Source organism: Rhinatrema bivittatum, chromosome 8 (assembly GCF_901001135.1).
Source record: "Rhinatrema bivittatum chromosome 8, aRhiBiv1.1, whole genome shotgun sequence".
NCBI lineage: Eukaryota > Metazoa > Chordata > Amphibia > Gymnophiona > Rhinatrematidae > Rhinatrema > Rhinatrema bivittatum.
This window is the reverse complement of record NC_042622.1, coordinates 203,982,958-203,999,526: the sequence shown is the minus strand read 5'-3', so window position 1 is coordinate 203,999,526 and position 16,569 is coordinate 203,982,958. Positions and strand designations below refer to the sequence as shown.

The following is a 16,569-nucleotide window of genomic DNA, read 5'->3' as shown; positions in this document are numbered from 1 at the left end:
CTGTGTTATGCCTTTCATATCTCTCTGTGATATACAAGACCGGGTTACTTTAACTAGCATCAGCGCAATAATTCATCAACCCCAGAAAGCTCACGCTGATGTGGGATGTAAAGACAGTCACGTGGCTGGGGGGAAAGTGGAGAGCTGGGCCAGAAATTACTGTCATTATTTTAGGGTTTTCTCTCTCTATCTGCTGTAGCAAGGAGCATTAGCTAGTGAGCCCAGACTATTTGAGAAAACTTGTATTAATTCCAATTACTATTGCACTCCTTCTCTGTACCTTTCTTCCTCCTTGTTTATTTCTGCCATAGACCTGAATAAAGTAATAGGGGTGCTGTGGTACTAATCCACATCCAAGTAAAAGGTTAAACAAGCTGCAGGCGCTACCTAACTTTCAAGAACTTGATGCTCTCTCTCAGGTTAGTAAGCATCGCACTGGCCTGTGCGGATCCGATGGAGACAGCAGCAACGCCATCTGCCCACTTGGGCTGGAAGAGTGGGAGTGGGGGGGCCCCTGAAGGCAGGAAGAGGGAGGGAGGGAAGAGAGAAAGTTTGGCCACCCTCGAATGCAGAAAATGCTACATTGGTCAAGAGGGCCAGAAATTAAAGACAAGACACAAGATAATATCTCAGATAAAGACAAAAAGGGCACTCCTGGGGGGGGACGGGACATTTATCCAGGCCAGACCTTATGATCAGGATACTACAAAACTATGCAAGAATGTAAGACATTTGAAATTCAAATTATCAACCATTGAAAGAAACAAAAGGGACTTAATAGGGGCACTGGTTTCTTCCCCTCCTACCAGACAATGCTCTTGTACTGTAAATTCCGTTTGTCTCCGTCAATTTTCTCTCTCTCATATCTCCCAGATTTTTACTTTACAAGTTTTTTCAAGTTTGAAAAACAAACATCACCAACCCCACTGCAATGCAGCCTGTACTTTAAATTATATTCGGACAATATCATCCTTAGCTCATTCTGCACCAACCTGTTGAAAGGAGCAGAGCTCTTGAAAGCTCATCACAAATATATTACCCCAACAAACAAGTCTTACCAACAACCTGTTTCCTGCTCTAATGCCAAGTGTGATGAACTTGCACATTTCTTCCAAGATAAAATCTCAAAAATCATGCAACGCTTCTCCTCACCCTTCCCCCTTTCATACACTCCCTACTATTAACCAGAACACCATGGATTCCCTAGTCACTACCTCTGCCTCTGAAATTGAAAAAATCTTAAAGAAACTAAATCCCTCCTCTCACCCATCTGACACAATCCCCACCAAAGCCCTACTAACTATCCCCAACACCATCGCCAAACCCATAGCTGAAATAATCAACTGCTCACTCTCTACCGGCAGAGTCCCCAATCTGCTGAAACATGCCGTAGTTAAACCGATCCTAAAAAAACCCTAACCTTGACGCTACCAAGCCCTCAAACTATCGACCCATCTCCAACCTTCCCTTTTTGGCGAAAATCATGGAAAAAGTCTTTACCATTCAACTCTCAGAACACCTAGAATCCCACAACATCTTATCCTCCTCACAATTTGGTTTCCGTAAATTCCACAGCACGGAAACACTCCTGCTCTCACTCACCAACACAGTCATTAAAGGACTAGACCATGGTCAAGCATACATCTTGGCCATACTTGACATCTCCGCCGCTTTTGATACTGTCAATCACAATATCCTAATCAACCTCCTTTCAAGAATCGGTATCGCAGGATCAGCCCTACAATGGTTCACATCCTACCTAGAAAACAGGCACTACACAGTAAGAATTGGAAACTCAGAATCCACCCCCCACGCAACTCACCCAAGGAGTCCCCCAAGGTTCCACCCTCTCGTCCACCCTCTTTAACATATATCTACTTCCCCTCTGCCAACTCCTCACCTACCTTGGACTCTCTCACTTCATTTACGCAGATGATGTTCTCAGCTCAATTAACCGACTTCTAACCAACCTCCACCTTGCTTTGAATACTGCGAAAACAGAACTCATCATCATATCACCTACCAATAACACTGTGCCCTTACCCGCCAGCAACCCCCCACCCCCTCTCTGACTACTTTCCTTGAAAGTATTCGAAGCCTCGGCGTCACCCTAGATCAGTGGTCCCCAACCTTTTTTGCACCATGGACCGGCTTCAAGCAAGACCATTTTTCCATGGCCCGGCAGGGTGGGGTTGGATTTTAGTGCATACTTATCATTTAATTATGACATTTATAATGTGAATGTGACTCATTTTAGCAGAGACAGACCCTCACCAAATACAGAATACAAAATAAAGGAGCACAAATTAGAAAAAAACTGAAATGGAAACCCCAAGAAGCCAATCTCTGTGTATTAACAATGGAAAAACAGAACCATCATTCCTCATAAAACAATAAAATCAAGAAACAAAGCATTAGTTATAATAGTAAAACCATACTAATAAAAGAATATTTTAAAACTACTGATAAATAGAATTTCTATTAATTAAAATCATATACATTTTTTACAATTTCCAAAACACCAATAAAATATTCCAAAACAGCACATTATCAAATAACGCACAATAATTACAACTAATAAGGATTTTAAAAAGCCCCTGCTGTCCATACAAGGGAGCTCTTGATTTCCAGTCACCCTGATATTATTATTATTATTTATTTAACAGTTTTATATACCGAAGTTCTAGTAACAAAGTTACTAATCAATTCGGTTTACATTGTAACAATAAAATTGACAGAATATAGAATAATGTCTTACAGAGAACAGGGAAGATTTAACTTGGAAATAAATAAATAAATAAATAAATATTGTCGAGGATTAGGAGATTATCCTCTCTCGCACATACTCACATGTCCATTCTCTCTCACACATACACTGTCACATACATACACATTCATGCTCTTATATCCAACCATAACCTCTCGCTCTCACAGACACTGACACACTCTCAGGCTGTAAGATACTCTCTCCCCCTCCACACACACACACACACACTCCCCTGGATTTTCTCCTACACACTCATGCTCTCATTCTCACTGGCTCCCTCACATACACACAAACACACACACCCAGGCAAGCTCCCAATCATTCTCACACTGAACCCCAGGCAGGCTCCCATTCATTTTCACACCACTCCATCCCCACCCCCCAGGCAAGCACACATTCATTCTCACACACACACACATACACCACACACAGGCAGGCACACATTCATTCTCATACACACACATACACCACACACAGGCAGGCACCTATTCTCACAAATACAAACCCCAGGCAGACAACCATTCATTCTCATACACAGAGACCCCCCCAGGCAGGCACCAATTTATTCTGACATACACCACACACAGGCAGGCACCTATTCTCACACATACAAACCCCAAGAAGACACCCATTCATTCTCATACACAGACACACCCTCAGGCAGGCACCCATGCATTCACACACATACACCACCAGGCAGACTCCCATTCATACACTTGCACACACTAAAGGCAGACCCCCTCTCTTTCTTTTGCCAGCAACTTCAGAGCCTCTCTCATTCCTCTGCTGCCACTGTCACTGCTGCCGCGTGGCTATTGGGGAGGCGCTGATTGCTGCTACTGACACTTAAACCCTTTCTGCTGCCTCCTCTGTGCAGGCCCCGTGGGCTTCCACTTTCTCCATGTTGATCTCGTACATTGTGAGATCCGCATGGAGAAAATGCTATTCTTGCACATTCCCAAAGATTACATGTGCCAATCAGTAAAAAGTAATTTTTTTTTTTTTTTTACATTTGCTGTCTGATCTTAGTTTTCTAATCGGTTGGTCAAAGGCTTTTTTTTCCACCTTCCCTTTCTTATTTTTTTTGCCAATTCCTTTTATAGTCTTTTTTTCTATTTCTATTCTCTCCATCTGTCTTCTTCCCTCAAACACACAGTCAGGTTCTCATTCTCGCATGCTTTCTCTCTCTCTCTCTCTCACACACACACACAGGCTCTCACTGTCACATGCTGTGTCTCATACAATCATTCATACACACAGTCTCTCACTGGCACATGCTGTCTGACTCTCACACACACAGATTCTCTCTCATTCTCACATGCTGTCTTGCTCAAGCACAGGCTCTCACTCTCACATGCTGTCTCTCTCACACACACAGAGGCTCTCACATGCTGTCTCTGCAAACATTCAGGTTTTCACTCTCACACACAATCTCTCAACTCATCTCAAACACGCACACATACACACTCTACAGGCCCTCAGCCTCTCTCTCACCTCTGGGCCTCTTCTTTACGGGTCGCCACAGGATGGGCTCTGCAGCGGCCCTGGTCTTCTCGGGCCACGCTGCTCCTCTTCCGCACGCGGCTGATGCTCCTCCTCCTTCCTACCCGCGCGGCTCTGGCAACATTTTTCTTCCGAGGCCGCGTTTACACGCAACGTTTACACGCAACCTTTACACGTTTACACGCAACCTTTTTCTTCGGGCCGTGGTGACGCAAGCTCCAGCATGGCCTTGTTGATCTTCTTGCTGTGTGTATCCGGCACACAGCACAGCAGTAGTTCACCGCTCAGCCGCCAGTGGGATGAGGTCCACTGGCAGCCATCGGCAGCTTGGCACCCCTAATGCTTCCACCGGCCCTGGGCAGAGAACATTATGCGGAGCGGGGCAGGGCGGGGCGTGGCAGCATCCACCCCACCAAGTGTGCTCTGAGCCACCGCAGAGCAGAGCACACTGTCAGTGTTTAGTGCTGGTCTGCGGCGGTGCCACGGACCGGCAAAAAACCCCCAATGGCCCGGTCCTGGTCCGCGGACCGGTGGTTGGGGACCCCTGTCCTAGATAACCAACTTAACTTGAAAAAAATCTGTCAATGCAACTTTAAGGGATTCCTGCTTCAAACTCCATGTCCTTAAAAAACTAAAACCACTTCTCCATCTCAGCGACTTCCGCACTGTCCTTCAGGCCATCATTCTCTCAAAAATTGACTACTGCAATTCTTTACTTCTAGGACTCCCTGACTCCACCATTAAACCACTTCAAATGCTGCAAAATGCTGCAGATAGAATACTAACTAACTCCCGCAAATCAGATCACATCGCCCCCATCCTCAAAGAGCTCCACTGGCTCCCAATATCTTCCCGTATCCGCTACAGAAATCTCACAATCATACACAAAAACGTACACAACTGCAATACTCACTGGCTTGGCAATTCCTTATGCCTCCACTCCTCCCACCGCCCCACGAGAACAGCTTACAAAGGCACCCGTCACACCCCCTCCCCCAGGACCTACCGCCTACTCTCCACGAAATTGCTGGGCCCACGCTCTGGAACTTCATGCCGCCAGATCTTCAGCTTGAGCCATGCACACAAAAAGTAAAAAAAAAAACCAAAAACAAAAAACCGAAAAAAACCTAAAGACATGGCTGTTTAAACATGCATTCCCGGAATAAGTTCCCCCCCTCCCCGTCCCGAAATTATGACCCACCTCCTCCCTCTCCACTCCTTCACTCCTCCCCACCCTTCCTCTCCACCACCCCCCTCCCTCCAGACCCCCTCACCTACCCTCCTCAGAGCTATATTTGTAAGATACCATGCAAACTTTGTTTCCCTTTCTGAGTTTTAGCCTGCCTGTACTATTATTGTCTCCTTATTCAACATATAATCAAATTTTATCTGCTATGTTTCCTATTTCTACCTTGTTTTTCCCCCCTCCTGGTTATTGCACCTTGTTCTATGTACTTCTGTTTGTTAAGTTCCATTGTAAACCGATATGATGTTCTCACGAATACCGGTCTATAAAAAGCCTTTAAATAAACGAAATAAATAAATAACTATTGTAAGCCTTGGTCCCAGCCCCTCCCTTTCTATCACTATCTGCCCCTCCCGTGGTTGCTGAAGTTGCACAGGTCACACACAGAGACTTCCAGTTAACCTGCTACAGATAAGAGCTGCAAGCTTAGCCCCCAGTCCTGCAGATAGATTTCCACAGCTGTTCCTGCACTTTGGTGGGGATATTCTGCTCCTTGCACCCTGGTATTCTGTTATTCTCACTGGCTTCTTGGGGAGGTCCTAGAGTCTCTGGCCAGTGTACAAGAGACAGAAGATGGCTCTGCAGGAAACAGACTCGGGCTTAAGAGCTGTCTTTTGCACTAACTGTAAACCTGAGTGCCTGTCCTCCTTTGAGCCAGCACGTTTTGTGAATTTCAGTTCATCCCCACATTCAGAGGTATGAGGGCAGCAGAGGGAACATTCCCTTTATCAGCACGTCAATACCACTAATTCTGCAGAATTGGTTTCATAGCATCATCTACAGACAAGAGTGAAATCTAGTTCATGCCAGGTTCTGTCTTAACTACAGACATTTGCTTTACTTGTAGCGTTCCGCATTAGTGATGTTTTACATTAAACAGTGGAATATTTTAGTAGTTTTCCATTGCACCATGGTTCCAAATTTGCAGTGATATCTCCCTTTAAAAACAGAAATGTCACAAGATGTCTCTGTGAAACCCAGAAGACCACAATAATTAGCAACAGTCACTGTGCAACTTGAATCCACTAAAAACACAGTTGTCCTATTGCACACGGCCTCCTTGGGAGCTATAAACATTAACCGTGGAGTTGCTTACAGAAGAATACGGAGGCAGGTGGTGATTAACAGCTGCACTCTTGGCAGATGCCAAATTAGTCACAGCTCTGCACATGCAGGAACTCTGCCAGTCAGGGGGCAGCTGGCAACAGGACTCTACTCCATTCGCTTTGGAGAGTCAGAATCTAATGAAACTGATGAGTTACTTATCAGACCCAAATACTCTGACAGATTTCTACATTCCTAATGAACGGTATGATTAGATTAATACTGAACAACAGGGTGGCAGAAGCTTCTCTGGATCCCAATGGCCTTATGGGCTGCTACTGATGAGTACTGGAGGCCAAATGGCTGCTGCTGGCCACTTGATTTCTGGTTATTCATCGTTACTCATTCTGCTTTGAGCTAGTCTAATTTTGGGTAACCATAACGAGTTTCTGGCAGCAGTATAAGTGTAGCAAATACACATTCTTCTAGATTTGCAAATTAATGCTCAGGTTTCCCATTTCCCTTCACTATACTATGTTTCTGAAGTACTTTTAGCCTGCTGAATGCCACCAGTGTGCTATTTTACTAAGCAGGGGCAAACCCGTACCAGCTTCAGCTCCTGAACAAATTAGGACTCTATATATGGCCACTGCGCAAGCGAGCAGCATGGACAACTTGCCCAGAATTTCTTATGCCTACACTCACCCACCAACTGCACGACTGACAGTACCAAGCTCGGTTCCCCAATTCCTATGAAATATCTTTGCATTAAGTTAGATAACCAGCGCAAGTTGTGATTTCTTGGCTGTCTCTCTCTCTCTCTTCCTCACAATGTGTGCGACATGTATGCATCATCCTGAGAATCAATCAACACAGCTATTTATTACTGTTCAGCTGGGCAAGTATTCAACTAATGCCTCTTGTTCAAAGGCACAATTAAGTCGCCACCTGGATTTTCACTGGGTTTCTATGAGCAGGAGAGAATGCACAATTATATTCCCAGCTGTGTGCTGAAATCAAGTCACTTCCTGTAGTCTTCCATTCACTGCATAACCCTAATCACATTCCATTCTCTGTGAGACCATTTGTGAATCTGTTCTGAACATGGCTGCTCCCAGACGTTTAGGAGAATGCAAAAGAATTTTAAAAAGAGGGCATGGGTAAGGCATTGCAAAGCAGCCTATGTCAGCCAATTCTAGCTTACAACTTCCAAGGGCTCATTCTGAACATGTTCCTTACAGTCTCCCTTCTTGCCACTACCTGTGGCTTCCCCCCCCCCCCCCCCCCAGTCTGGTCACTGCAATGCCAGTGGGCAGCCAGAACCCTAGAATCAAGGGTCCTCAATCCAGTCACTAGATGTCTCCATTGTGCAATGATGGGCTGCCTTCCCTCTGCCCCAGGGGCTGTAAATACTACCTCTGTAGCATCCCCAGGAAACAAGGGATCCGACTTAGGATGGATGCAGGGGCCTTTAGCATGACAGCGCACAGTACTGGGCCAGTCCTGAAACAGATGATGCAATTAGAGGATAAGCACACTTCAAGCAGACTAGATGAGCCTTATCTGCTACCCTATCCTATGGTTTCACTGATTCCTCACCTCACCCCCTTCAAGGGCTGACAGTAAAAATTAATTCATGAGGCAGTCAAATACTGTCAAAAAAGCAATTTGGTTGGCCTTGAGCACTGAAAGACCTGCTTTGTACACTGAAGCACAACATCATAATGCAGGAGCATTGTCTTGACTCTTCTATATTTAATCTCCAGTACCACAGGAAATATTAATGTAACTAGTAAGCACTGCACTTCTATGAAAAATAAATTTCACAGATTAAACTGAACTATTACCTCCACCCAAGCACAACTGGCCTTCGTTTTCTCAATCTCATATACCCAGTCATAGGCACATATAACGAAGGCCTGCCATAGGATACAGAGATAATTATTCTAACTGTGAGTGGGGAAACCGTTCATACCTGTATCCTGACGAAACTGCACCAGGTTTGGGATGTCGATGATGTAGGGGGCGAGTCTGGGGTCCACCTGTCCCAGAGAAATGCTGGCATTCCCTGGCACTGCCTGCTGCCCCTTCTGGCTCTGATGGGCCTGCATGCGGTGCTCAATGTAGCAGCACACCTTCCCGCTGTAAGGCCTCCAGCGGCCAAACTCATTCTTCCATTCCCACACCACCACTGCCATGCTCGGAGGGAGCAGTGGGGCGGCAGCCACAGGGCCGAAGGTGCCTGCAGCTCCACCCCCTGCAGTGGGGTTGGCTGCCATGTCCCAAGGAACGGATGGCTTTGAAGAAAATATGATCAAAATGTGGAACTGCTGTACACCCTTTTACTGGCCTTTAACCCTCATTTTGTTTCATTTTCCAAACCTGAAAATAAAATAGATGAAACGCAAGTTAGTGAGTACATCCTTAAAATTAGCAACAGCCTAATTTGGTTAAAAAAAAACAACCAGTCCTTGTTGTAGAAGGATATGCATTATGGGGTACAGAATTTTGCATTTTGCCCTGCTGTGCAGTATCTCATAAACTAACTCTGGAAAACAACGTGCGTAAAATCTCTGCAGCTGCTTAACTATCAAGCAAGTCCCAAAATGATGCCAGACATGAGCCTTCCCTCACCCACTCACTTTTTCTAACCACACAAGCTCTCATTCTATCAATGCCCAGATTCTTACTTCTACCCTGTGTTCTAAACATCCCAGGCGCCAGGCCTAGTCTCCAGTATACACCATACCCACTGCACCAGCAGGCAAGTAAGAAACGGGTCAACATTTGTGCAACAGCTTAAGAAAATGTCCTTTTAATTCCTTTCATCAGACCAATGCTCACCTCAGTCCGTTGCCCAAAAAGAGACACATTTCAAAAATTTACTTCTGGAATAACAATGTTTTTGCAGGCAGTCAGCCCAACAGCTGTAGCCTGTAAAAAGATCTGTTCACTTTAATGGCAAAATACCATGAACAGTGTGCAATCTGTGCAGCTGAGCTGTCAGGTGCTGCACACTATGAAGTATTCATGCTGAGACAGGGTTAATGATTCAGGGACATTTTATCAGTTAATTTAACAACCATTATAAAGATCCATTTACCCCCACCTCCTGGATACCTACAAACAGAGCACAAATAAGTTGTAAGTGATGCCTTTTTATTCAACATACTCCATCTGTGACTGGCTTTTGAGAGCTATAGTCCTTTTAAATCAGGTGAATCAGGACGTGAATGGTAGGCCTTACAGATCTATGTGGTTCAGTTAGGTCTTACCTGCTAATTGGCTTTCCTCGAATCCTGACAAGACCAGTAACCTGTGGGTTTCTCCCTCCCACCAGCAGATGGAGGCAGAGTGCGAAAGCTTCCTCTCTGATGTCACTACCATAATGGCTGGCCTTGCAGAGGGGACGTCAATAGTCTTGCCAAAGCGTGGCTGGTTGCTCATCTTCTTATAGCCCCCTCTTTTTTTTTTAATTTAAGGAGACTTATCAGTTCATTACCTGGCCTGTTCCTTTGTCTGTCTTGTCCTCCCCAGGGTGGCATTTTCCCTGGTATTATAGGTCGCTGGTTCCCTACTTTCTGCAGTAAGGGATCCAGAACACATCACAAAACAAAAGAAACTAAGTGGAGAACAGCCTGCCCTTGCATTCAGCTGTGCTCCCTTGTTCATTGTTTTAACTTACTTCTCAAACTCTGTTCCTTTATTCACATGCTCATTTATCCTTTCCTAACGGGCAGGATCCAGACTGGTCTGTCAGGACTCGAGGAAAGCCAATTAGCAGGTAACACGTAACTGAACCTTCCTCTTCGTCCTGCCAGCCCAGTAACCTGTGGGATGTACCTAAGCTGTACTTGTTCCGGGAGGGATCCCTAGTGCTGCTTCCAAGACCCCCAGTAACAAAACTCAATTCCTCCCTTTTTTGAAGGTATAGTCTATAGTGTTTTGTAAAAATGTGGACAGACGACCACGTGGCTGCCTTGCAAATGACCCTAAGCGTAACTGCTCTGTATTCTGCCCAAGACGCTGCTTGTGCTCTTGTGGAATGTGCCCTTAGCCCCTCCGACACTGGGTTGTTTCTTCATTATATAGGCTGTCGCTATTGTCTCTTTAATCCATCTCGCGATTGACAATTTGGACACTGCCTGCCGTTTTCTGGGTCCTATGAACAAGCTAAATAGCCTGGGTAACTTTCTAAAGTCATTGGTCACTTCTAGGTACTTTAAGAGGCACCTGAAAACATCCAGGAACCTCAAATCTCTGCATTTCCCTACACATTCCCCCTTCCTAAATCCAGGAAGAGAGATGGGCCGATTGAGAAGAAATTCCGATACCACCTTGGGTAGAAAGGTGGGTACCAGTCTGTCACTTTTTCCCTTGAAAAGGATAAGTATGGCCCCCTGCAGGACAGCGCTTGCAACTCCGAGATCCTTCTGGCCGAACACAGGGCCACTAACATCGCTGTCTTTAGTGTTAGGTCTTTCAAGGAAACCTCCCCAATGGGCTCAAAAGGCACTTTGACTAACGTCTTCAATAGCGAGTTCAGGTCCCATGACAGTACTATGGCCTTCCGAGGAGGTCTCACCTGTACCACATCTGTGTTAGCAGCCACAGAGATTCTTCTGCATGGTGCTCTGAAACACGCAATCACTGCCACTTGCACCCTCAATGTGTTGAGCATTAGCCCTTTTGTCTAGCCCTTCCTGTATAAAATGCAGGATTGAAGCAATCTCTGCTTTCATTGGGGCCAACCCGCTACTTTTACACCAGGCTTCAAAAACTGTCCAAATGCAACTATATGTGAAGGAGGTGGACTGCTTTCTGGCCTTTAGTAGGGTTGCAATTACTTGGGCTGAATACCCGCTTCTGTTAAACCTTCTCCTTTCAATAGTCAGGCTGCGAGAGAGAATTTTTCTGAATTTGCCATTACTATTGGCCCCTCTCCTCTGACAGCTCCCATTCTCCCGGGTCTAGCTTCCGTCAACTGAGGAAATCCACCTGCAAATTGTCTACTCCTGCTATGTGCACTGGAGTGATCTAAGAAATGCCTCTCTGTTATCTCCACGATGAGGCTTGCCTCTCTCGCTAGGGCTGCGCTCCTTGTGCCCACTACTTGTTCACATAGGCGCCTGCTGTGGCATTTTCCAAGCGAACCTGGCCCGCTTTGCTCCCTAACTGTCCTAGGGCCAACCTGACTGCTCTTAACTAATACATTTGTGGAACTTAGAACCGTTTGGTATGGCCAGGACCCCTGAGCAGTTTGGCCCCGACTGTGTGCTCCCCACACCCCGAGGACTCTCATCTGTGGTTACTATTGTCCACCATGGGGATTCCAGTGGGCCTCCTCTGGAAAGATTGTTCGAATCTAGCCACCACCGCAGACTCTGCCTACTTTGTATGACAGTGGCAGACTTCGTCATACTGCTGACCAGTTGTTGCCCATAGCACTACCCCGATTACCACTGCCATGGAGCCCAAGACCTGTAGATATCTCCACACATATAGGAGTGGGGCTTGTGACAGGGCCTGCACTTGCTCCTGCAACTTTCCTATCCTTCTGTCTGTCAGATACACGCTCCCTAACTTGGTGTTGAAAAGTACTCCAAAGTACACTAGCGTCGAAGACGGCGGAAACTGGCTCTTTGCCTTGTTCACCTTCCAGCCTAATTTCTCCAGGACATGAACTGTTCGCTCTGTGGCCTGTTGCCTTTCTGCAGGGAGTCTGCTCTTATTAGCCAGTTGTCCAGGTAATGGTGTACTCTGACCCCCTTCCTTCCTTAAGAAGGCCCCCACCATTACCATCACCTTCGTAAAGGTCCTTGGTGCCGTGGTCAGTTCAAAGGGGAGTGCCCTGAACTGGTAATGCTAACTGGCTATCTCTAAGCGTAAGTAACGCTGGAAATCGCTCCTGATGGGAATGTGAAAATATGCTTCTGATAGATCTAAGACTGCCAGGAATTCCCATCCTTGCGGCCGCCTTCACTGTAGCCAGTGATTCCATGCAGAAATGGGGAACTACCAGGGCCCTGTTTACTCACTTTAGGTCCAGCACTGGCTGAAAGCTTCCTTCCTTCTTTGGTACTAGGAAACAGATGGAGTATACCCCCATGCCTTCCTGTTTGGGCAATACCAAGATAATGGCCTGGAGCTAAACAAAGCCGTCTAATGTCTGCATGAGTGTGTCTCCCCTGCTTACCTTGTATGGGAAGGAAATGAACAAATCTTCTAAAGAGAATTTAATTTTGAGCGATAGCCTATGGTTATTATGTCCAGGACCCACTGGTCCTTTATTAATTTGACCCACTCCTGATAAAAAATCTGTAATCTGCCCCTTACCTGGGGAATCATGGAGCAGGCCTGCTCCCCATCATTATGCAGTTTTGTCACTAAGGGGAGCTCAGGGGTTCCCTTCCTTTGGAAATCTTCTATTCCCCAGAAAAGGCTGCGATCTGCCCAGGATCCTGACTGGGCAAGAGATCTGACCTCTACCGCCCCTCTGTCTGTACTCCCTGGGCCATTGTTGTCATTGTCCTCCCCTTGCGAAGCCTCTGGGCTTTTCTTCCGGTAATCTTTGGGGCTTCAATCCTCCCCACTCTTTGACCATCCTCTTTCATTCTCCCTAGGTCTTCTCCAAACAGAAGCCTCCCCTTAAAGGGAAGCTTTCCTAACCTGGTCTTGGATGCCGAATCTGCCATCCGCCTAGCCATGACCTCTGTTGCTCCTAACCACTGAAACTCTAATAAAGTCATACATAGTATCTGCTACAAAGGGTGCCGCCAATTCCACTAGGGCTGGCCCCATCCTATCCTCCAAAGGTCCTGCAGCTTTGGGACCATGGATCTCATGTTGAGAGCAGATTAGTAGGGTCCTGAGTACATAACCTCCACAAACAGTTGCCTGGAGGGCCAGAGGTGAAAGCTCAAAACCTCTCTCTAGTAAGGTTTCCATTTTCCTGTCCTGAGGGTCTTTCAGGGATGCTCCACTTTCTACTGGTATAGTAGTTTTCTTTACTATTGCTGAGATCGCCGCATATACCCTAGGCAGACCTAGAAGCCTAGCCTTAATCTGCTGATCTATTAGATACTAAATTTATAAACCCAAACAATATAACATGAAAAAATTATGAATTCAAAAAGAGACCTGTTATATGGATGTCAATAATCTGAGTGTACCTTCATACGATGCTGTAAAAAAATACGGCTATCGTGACTGTGAAGCCTATGTGTAGGCTTTAAAAATCATTAGGTACCCCAGTGTTGGAATGCAAACTTTTGTAGTGCTCACTGTCCACTGTGCAATTGTTGCTGAAATGATCACGTGGATACTGTTGCAATATTCACTTATCTCAAAATTGTAGTCGGTCTTGCCTCAGCCGACATCCTGATGTTTCGGAGGCTGGCTCCTTCTTAAAGGGCTGGATATGCGCAAGAGAGACCGGTATTCCAGTGAAACATTAGATGTTGTGACAGTGAATTTGATTACTGTGCCAGCAATGTTCAACTTGTTAAGTTTGTTTAGCGGTCTGTGAAGCTCCGTGAAAAGGGCCAAAAGGGCGCCAGCACAGAGTCGTGGGAGCAGCCGCTTGTTTTTCACGGAGCTTCACAGACCGCTAAACAAACTTAACAAGTTGAACATTGCTGGCACAGTAATCAAATTCACTGTCACAACATCTAATGTTTCACTGGAATACCGGTCTCTCTTGCGCATATCCAGCCCTTGAAGAAGGAGCCAGCCTCCGAAACATCAGGATGTCGGCTGAGGCAAGACCGACTACAATTTTGAGATAAGTGAATATTGCAACAGTATCCACGTGATCATTTCAGCAACAATTGCACAGTGGACAGTGAGCACTACAAAAGTTTGCATTCCAACACTGGGGTACCTAATGATTTTTAAAGCCTACACATAGGCTTCACAGTCACGATAGCCGTATTTTTTTTACAGCATCGTATGAAGGTACACTCAGATTATTGACATCCATATAACAGGTCTCATTTTGGATCTATTAGATACAGCATCTGCATAGTTCTACGGCTTCTAAGCCTAGACTCCAGGATTTCCCACTTCGCTGTCAGCATCTCTTGGATTGCTGAATGGATGGGAGAGGCTTTGCAAGGAATCTTAATCCCCATTGGAATGGGATTGCCCTTCATTCTAGCTTTAAGCATTTCCTCTTTCAGACTTAGGACCTGCAAGACTTTTGTAATTAGGGCCTCCAGCTCATCTGCTGAGTTCCAAGCCTGCGGTTTTTCCTCCCCTAAAGTCTCTTCCTGGGAAGAGCTCTCCTGCTCCTCGATCCCCCCCCCCGGGGTACCACCTTGGGACTCCAGTCTTCCCAGCTGAAAGTGGCTTAGAATTTTCCCCTGAAGCAGCAGCCTTATTTTGTTTATCTTTCATCTGGAGATAGGCTTGTTGCATAGCCAAAATGAAGTCCGAGGAAAACTCAGACTCCTCCTCTCCCTTAGGGGCCCTAGTTGCTGTCATTGCTTGCCTGGGGCTGCCCCACCCTCCGAAGAATGCCTTGACTGCCCTGAAACTTATTCAAGTGGCCCAACCCCGCCCCCTTCCTCCACCAGGCCCTGCTTTTTGCCGTCACAATTGCAGAAGAAAGAGCCGTGATGCTAGGGACCCACCCAGCCCCGTACCTGGCGCAATTCCTCCCCTTGTCCATACTTGGGGCAGGAAGCAATGGTTCGGGTTGGGCTGCTTCGCCATTTTTATTTTTTTGTTTTTTTACTCACAGTTAGGCAATTTCATCGGGAAACCAGGAGACCAAAACAAATGGTTGCCCTGGGAAGGGAAGATCAGACCTACAGAGGCTGTCATCCTGCCAGGTCCCCACCCTGGCCCAGGCTCCTAGGGAAAGTGACTTTAGGGAAGGCCATTGCCCTAGAGCCCTTCTTACACTTCTGGACCAGCAATGTCTGTGCTCAGTCCCATCTGCTGGTGGCAGAGACTACTGACTTCCCCTCTGCTGGGCCAGCCTTTATGGTAGTGATGTCAGAGAGGACGCTTTCGCACTCTGCCTCCATCTGCTGGTGGGAGGGAGAATTCCACAGGTTACTGGTCCGGCAGGACAAAGAGGAAGGATGCAGCGAGACATCTGTGCCTTGCATGAATCTTGGGGGGGGGGAGAAGAGGGCTTAGTAGGGGGGGGTCACCCTTGCCAGTGTAAGCACCCCTAAGCTCCCCTCTCTTCCTTTCCCTTCCCACCCTCCTATTTTCCTTGCTTTGGTTTTCACCTGATTAGGGTGTTACAGTTAAGCCCTCTTATCCAGACTTTGTTGGCTTTGTCCAACTTCAATTATAGTTGGTTCTTATGTGGTCCTCTCAGAATGAGGAGGCCATGATGGTTTTCTTTTTGCCATGTTTTATACAGCTTTAAAAAACAACAGAATAAGTCAAGGATGATATTGCATATTGAGAATACCAATTAAAATCCTGACCTTTTCCTCATGCTGTACATTTCCAAACTTCTAATTTAATAACTAGTTACAAGATAAGATAACAAGGTGGAGCAAAAAATATATATATGCTGTAAAATATATACTTTGTCTCGACCAGGGAAACCGGAGAAGCAGTAAATAGGCTACTAAATAGGGTGGCGCATTTATTGCAACACAGAGGAACAATTCTTTTTATGTTGTTTAATGAGCCCTAAACTGTGAGTTAAAGTTAACTCCAGCTCTGGAGATGGATTAATTTCCCCGCATTAAAAAAACTGCATTAGGCACCCAGCCTTTGGACACACTTTCCTGCATCAGGCAGGAACAGCTAATGTCCTTCATTTACATGGAATTTAAATGCGATGAGCGCTATACGATACGCATTTGTTAGGGCACGCATTTTAGACGACCTAATCTCCTTGCTGCATCGTACGCTATTATTGCGTGCACAAAACGCGCGCTCAACCACAACTAAAACCATGCACTAGACTGAACGCACCTTACTGCATCGGCCTGTCAGGATCTGAGTGAGTGATACTTAAGGTTTATTGTCATTTACATAC

General features: G+C 46.1%; 1 protein-coding gene across 2 annotated transcripts in view; it reads right to left on the bottom strand.

The window, feature by feature from the left end:
- Nucleotides 1–16,569, bottom strand: part of DTX2 (deltex E3 ubiquitin ligase 2) — an 89,634-nt gene that overhangs the window by 57,426 nt on the left and 15,639 nt on the right. For both annotated transcript variants that reach the window (XM_029612627.1, XM_029612628.1), the window contains exon 2: nt 8,536–8,942. In XM_029612627.1, the coding sequence (XP_029468487.1) occupies nt 8,536–8,839 (304 nt within the window). In that variant the 5' untranslated portion in view covers nt 8,840–8,942. The remainder of the gene's footprint in view (nt 1–8,535; nt 8,943–16,569) is intronic.